The 6,000-nt window shown below is 39.1% G+C and overlaps 1 protein-coding gene across 1 annotated transcript in view; it reads right to left on the bottom strand.

Moving 5' to 3' along the window:
* Positions 1–6,000, bottom strand: part of Rasa2 (RAS p21 protein activator 2) — a 64,698-nt gene that overhangs the window by 25,506 nt on the left and 33,192 nt on the right. The window contains exons 5-6 of the mRNA XM_013029889.1: positions 4,893–4,969; positions 3,922–4,023 (exon numbers count right to left, since the gene is read on the bottom strand). Of these exons, the coding sequence (XP_012885343.1) occupies positions 3,922–4,023; positions 4,893–4,969 (179 nt within the window). The remainder of the gene's footprint in view (positions 1–3,921; positions 4,024–4,892; positions 4,970–6,000) is intronic.

A 6,000-nucleotide genomic window follows, 5' to 3' on the forward strand; every position in this document is an offset into this window, starting at 1 on the left:
CAAATGTTATTTGCAAAAATCATTGTCATGAATTTTTTGAAGTATATTATGCAAAAATAGAGGTACCCTGAAATATCTAAGAATGTTTAGAAATCAAGGTGTTTGTAGAACCAAAGCCATAAGCCTAATGTTCAAATCATGATGAAAATTTAAAGTACATATAAAAGCAGATTAAGGTACTGAACCCTCTTCAGTATTTCACCTAGCTCCCACAACGATCAATCCGACTAGCCTTGTTTCACCGGCCCTGAGTCACGCTTATATTATTTTATTTTTTATTTTTTTGGTCCGGTTGTGGGGCCTGAACTCTGAGCCTGGGCGCTGTCCCTCAGCTCTTCAGCTCAAGGCTAGCGCTCTACCACTTGAGCCACAGCACCACTTCCGGCTTTTTTCTTTTTGCTTATGTGGTGCTGAGGAATTGAACTCAGGGTCTCATGCATTGCAAGGCAAGCGCTCTGCCACTGAGCCACCTTCCCAGCCCTTGTATTATTATTTTAAAACAATTTTCAGGTATCTTATAATTTCACCTATCACTTTAATTTTTTGGTCAGTCGTGGGGCCTGAACTCTGGGCCTGGGTGTTATCCCTCAGCTCTTCAGCTCAAGGCTAGCGCCCTATCACTTGAGCTACAGCGCCACTTCCTCACTTATCACTTTAAAAATCATCAGATTCTCCCAAATGTTAAGCTATCTCAGTCCCTTTAGTTCTTACAGGAACTCTACAGAAGTTACATAGTAAAGCACTCAGAACTGTGTAAAGGCCCACACCATGTCAGAGCTACATAAACACCAAAGCTTCTGAAGTTTTCCTGTAGTTATCATCAATCCCACAGGGGGATGCTACAGCTCTGCAACTATCGAAGGAGGCAGGGTTTCATTTCTGACTTATTTTTTTTATTTTATACTCATATTATTTCCTTACATTCATGTTAGCACACATGAATTAGTAAATGTTTCCAGTTTATGCAGCATAAATTTAGCACTTACACTTTTGACAGGTTACTTTAATACACTCCTGCTGATAACGCATGTTTCTCAGTTCTGTCAAGGTAGCAAGATAGTTGTGCCAAATTTGAATGAAAGGGTTTGGTTACAAACTGTCTCATTTAAAACATAGCCTATATGGTACATTTAAAACTCATTTTGAGGGTCCAGAAAGTACAACTCATTTTCTCTTCTGCACTGAGTGGCATGCCATATAAATTTAAAGGGTTACAAACTGAGCTGAGAAAATTTCATTTCTAAATATATGCTATTTAGCTGCTATTTTATGGAAGGTAGAGGAAGACAAGATTATGTGTGTGTGGGTGGGGAGGGGATGGGACCCAAGTCCCAAATATTCATCTATTGTATCTTAGACCTGCATTAGGAAGTGGCAAAAATGAAATAAAGTTGAACCTGACGATCAGTCTATAGAAGTTAACTACTAGGGGACAGCACAGCTCCAAATGAAGAGTGTCTGCTCAGCCAGAAGAGGTGTGCACTCCTAAGCACACTGAGACTGCTGCCTGAAAGAGCCCCTCACTGTCCGCGCCAGCTCCTCGTAAGCAATCAAATGAAGTTCTACAGAGTGGTCCTGATGAAGCTGCTTAATACCTAATGGGGTATAGATACCACATTTGTAATTGTGTGTGTGTGTGTGTGTTGATTCCAGGGCTTAAACTCAGGGCCTGAATTCTGTCCCTGAGCTTATTTTGTGCTCAAAGTTAATGTTCTACTACTTGAGCTCCACTTCTGGCTTTTTGGACAGCTTAGTGGAGATGAGTCTCATGGATTTTCCTGCCTGGGCTGGCTTCCAAGGAAAACCCTGATCCTCAGATCTCTGTCTCCTGAGTACCTAGAATTACAGGTGTAAGCCACTGGCACCTGGCTTATACCATTTCTTAATCCATTAATTCACTGGTGCACATTCTACCATAAAAAGGACAAAATACTGTCATTTGTTGGCATATGGATGGAGCTAGAGGACATTATGATAAGTGAAATAAGGAACACCATATCTCATACTCTCATTCATTTGTGGGAGCTAATAGGCCTCATGTAGGAGACAGCAGGACACAGGCCAGCAGAGGGTGAGGGAGTACAGACAGAGGTAGATAATGGAAACCAAAACTCAGCTGGAGAAGCAGTTCTAAGGGTAACTATAGTCCACCACAAATATGTATTTCACCATAATTAGAGAAGAGTTTGAAGGTCCCAAACACATAAAAGGAGATAATAAAAGTACTGCCCTGATTTGATTATTACACATGGTGAACATATGTTGAGTTATACTAATTGCAGCTTGTGAACAAGCACAAACATTAAATGTTGGATAAAAAGATCTTTAAAAAGCAAATGAGAGGGCTGGGAAGGTGGCTCAGGGGTAGAGTGCTTGCCACGCATGCATGAACCCTAGGTTCGATTCCTCAGAACCACATAAGCAGAAAAAGCAGGAAGTGACGCTGTGACTCAAGCGGAAGAGCGCTAGCCTTGAGGTAAAGGGCTGAAGGTCAGCACCCAGACCTGGAGTTCAGGTCCCACGACAGACCGGGGAAAAAAAAAAAAGCAAATGAGAAAGGTATATTAATTTATACTCAGTTGAGAGCCAAGTCTAGAAGGGGGGTGCTGGGCTCACTACAGAAAAGGGACAGGATAGACAAACTTCTAAATGCTCTTGTCACCAAAACCAAAATCCCTATCATTTTTTTGTTGTTGTTGTCAGTCATGAGGCTTAAACTCAGGGTGTGGGCGCTGTCCCTGAACTCTTTTGCTCAAGGCTGGGACATTACCCCTTTGAGCCACAGCGCCACTTCCGGCTAGCGCTATACCACCTTGAGCCACAGCGCCACTTCCGGCTGGCACTCTACCACTTTGAGCTACAGTACCACTTCCGGCTTTCTGGTGGTTAACTGGAAGGAAGTCTCATGGACTTTTCTACCTGGGCTGACATCAAAACACGATCCTCAGATCTCAGCTAATGAGATGTCATTGTTTTTTTGCTCATTATACTAGCTAGGAGAAGCTAGGATGAGCCACCAGTACCTGGCTTTCCCATATCAGTTCTGCTAAGGAAATCAGCACCCATTTAATGTCTGAACATTAACATCAGTTTAATGCCACTATGAGCCTCATAAAAAGATAAAATAGCTAGGTGCCAGTGGCTCACACCTGTAACCCTAGCTACTCAGGAGGCCAAGTCTGAAGATCACAGTTCAAAGCTAGCTTAGGCAGGAAAGTCTGTGAGGCACATCTTCAATGAATCACCAAAAAGCCGTAAATGGTGCTATGGCTGAAGTGGCAGAGTGCTAGCCTTGAGTAAAAAAGCTCAGGGACAGTGCCCAGGCCCTGAGTTCATGCCCCAGGACTAGCACCAAAACAACAACAAAAACCAAAAACAACCAACCAACCAGCAACAACAACAATAACCACAAAACCCCAAAATAGTACTAGAGCTATTATTGAGCCCTCAGGGTGCCTGAAAAGTGAATCAGCTCAATAAGACCCTATATACACAGAAAATATACCAAGGCCATCTTCAGTGCATTTCAATGGATGCTGAGGAAAAACCACTAGCTACTTCCCATCAACCAATGAGCCTCTTGATAAAGTTTTTGCTTTCAAATATCCATAGTTCCTGGGATAAAAATAAAGGTTCTTTCTGAACTGAAGATGTTGAGGTGTGAACCCTATTTCTCACAGGGGTGACTCATGTAACGTGTCCATTTCTTGGGTTTAAGACCTCATTTTTAAATAGAAAATATTCCTAGACAATTCAGTTCTTATATTTTTGTAATAATTCATACCAAATCAGGTAATGTCAATGACTTTTGGCTTATTCCTCACAAATTTAAAACACGTTCACGGTAAGCACTTATTTGCATATACAAGGTATTAAAGAAGATTAAATTATGAAGTTCACTAGAATGTTATTTCTTCTTACCAGGCTTGATGAGAAGAGTCATTTCTTAACACATTCACAGGAACTTTAATCTCACCCAGGAAAACATCTTGGACCAGATTTCCATTATTCCACAAATCAATCCTGAAAATTGAAAACTGGTTTTATTTATTTTTTTTCTTTTTGTAAGCAGTGTTTAAGAGCAAAAGTACACTGACAAATAGCTTCAAAATACTTTTGACGACTGAATTAATTTTACATGCTTCAAAGCAAGAGATGTTAGTATTGTCATATACCTCACTTCCCAGACTAAATAATCAAAATATTACTGGTGGCTTTTATTTTAAAAAGTTTTTAAGCATCAATTCTAAATACTATAAAGGAAGGCATTTAGGTTTCTTAGTGTGAAGAGTCTAGGCTTTTTTTTCTTAAACCTGAAGCAATAAGGATTAACAGAGTTATTGATAAAAATAAACCAGTAAGACTACAGTTACTCTCTTAACTATAGTAGTCAATTAGCACGTAAACATAGGGAATTTTCAAAAGCAGATCACCTGACTACCCCAGGCACGTGATTAATAGATCCTTTAGATGAGCACACTGTCAACACCACACCTACACATGCATTTGCAAAACTTTCTTTTCCAGAACAGCATAGATACTTAAGGCCTGGAAGTTATCACAAACTTCAAACGCATGCAGCCTGTTGAATTATCTTCTTACCTCACTGAAATTTCTGATAGTCAGCAGATATGTTAAGGAGAATAGACAAGTTATTTCTAAATTGGCTTAGATGTCATTTTTTTTTGCTCATTATACTACAATCCAGGTATTTAAGAAACAAGGATATATTAAACATACAACAGGTAAAAACGAGACTGGTTTTTGCAAAATAAACTGTGACTACTTCTGCACAGAAATCATGATTTTGAAAGGACAATTTGGATTTAAATTAGATGCATGTTCCACTAAGTTTAATCAATCAGCTTTCCACACAGCCCCGATGTACATACCTAATTTCTAGCTTTTCAATGTCCTCCTCTTCTACCTGGAATTGAGACTTTCTGGTGTAACTACTGGATCGGGTAACCTATAAACAAAATATTTTAGCAATTTTTAAAGTTTTCTACATGACTGTAACAATGAGCATTCCTAAAATATTCAATTACAAACCTAACTATAGGAAAGTGCTGAAGTAATATTCTGCCTAAGAATAGGAAAAGTTTGCGTTGGAGGTGGCAGAAAGGTAAGGAAAAGGTGATGTGAAACTTCTTTAAAAGCATCCTGGCTACTCTTAAACCAACAATCCACTGCCTGAGCAAAAACAATAACAAAACAAACACAATTAGAAAGGAGTGGAAGAAGGTGTTGGTTGATTTTTTTAAAAGAATCTTAAAATATGTAATCAATTGCATTATATGGCCTTTTCTAGATCCTGATTTGTTTCTTTAAAAAAGAGGGAGATTTCAAGAAGAGAGAGAAAGTGAGAGTACTCCTCAGACAACCAACAAATAGCAAGACTCACTGGACTTCGAATATTATCACCAAATTTTATTGTTCCGAATTATGCCTATGGTGATTGTGATTCAATAGCATAGTGTTGTCATCTATACATACGTTTGGAAATATTTACATGTGACATTATGTAAGTGATGTAACATCTAGAATTTGCTTCAAAACAATCAAGGGTTAGAAAGAGTGAGAAGAGATCATTAAAAATAGAACCGGTCATAAGTGAATAATTTTTTTTCTTTTTTTTTCCAAAATTTTTGTTAGGCTTAAGTGGTTACATAATTTCCCAAATTTCACAGCATTGTGGGATAGTGATGCTCAGTTAAAGTCACAAACACATTCTAACTTTCCTGGAGCAAACTGTCTATCACGGTCTATAACATTTATGAATTTTATGAGCTTTGTCATAGTTATCTCTTCCACATTGGGTGATGTGTACATTTCTTTTGTTTTGCATAGCATCAGCTGTTCCCTCTTTCCCACTTGTTCCCTCCCTCCCATCGCTGCCATTGAGATGACTAGTGCATTCTGGCCAATGTCCAGTGCGGCTGATGGGTCCCGCTGTTATATGTTTTTCCCTGATTCCCTATAGTTCTTTTTTTTTTTTTT

The sequence above is a fragment of the Dipodomys ordii genome, unplaced genomic scaffold (assembly GCF_000151885.1).
Source record: "Dipodomys ordii isolate 6190 unplaced genomic scaffold, Dord_2.0 Scaffold124, whole genome shotgun sequence".
Taxonomy (NCBI): domain Eukaryota; kingdom Metazoa; phylum Chordata; class Mammalia; order Rodentia; family Heteromyidae; genus Dipodomys; species Dipodomys ordii.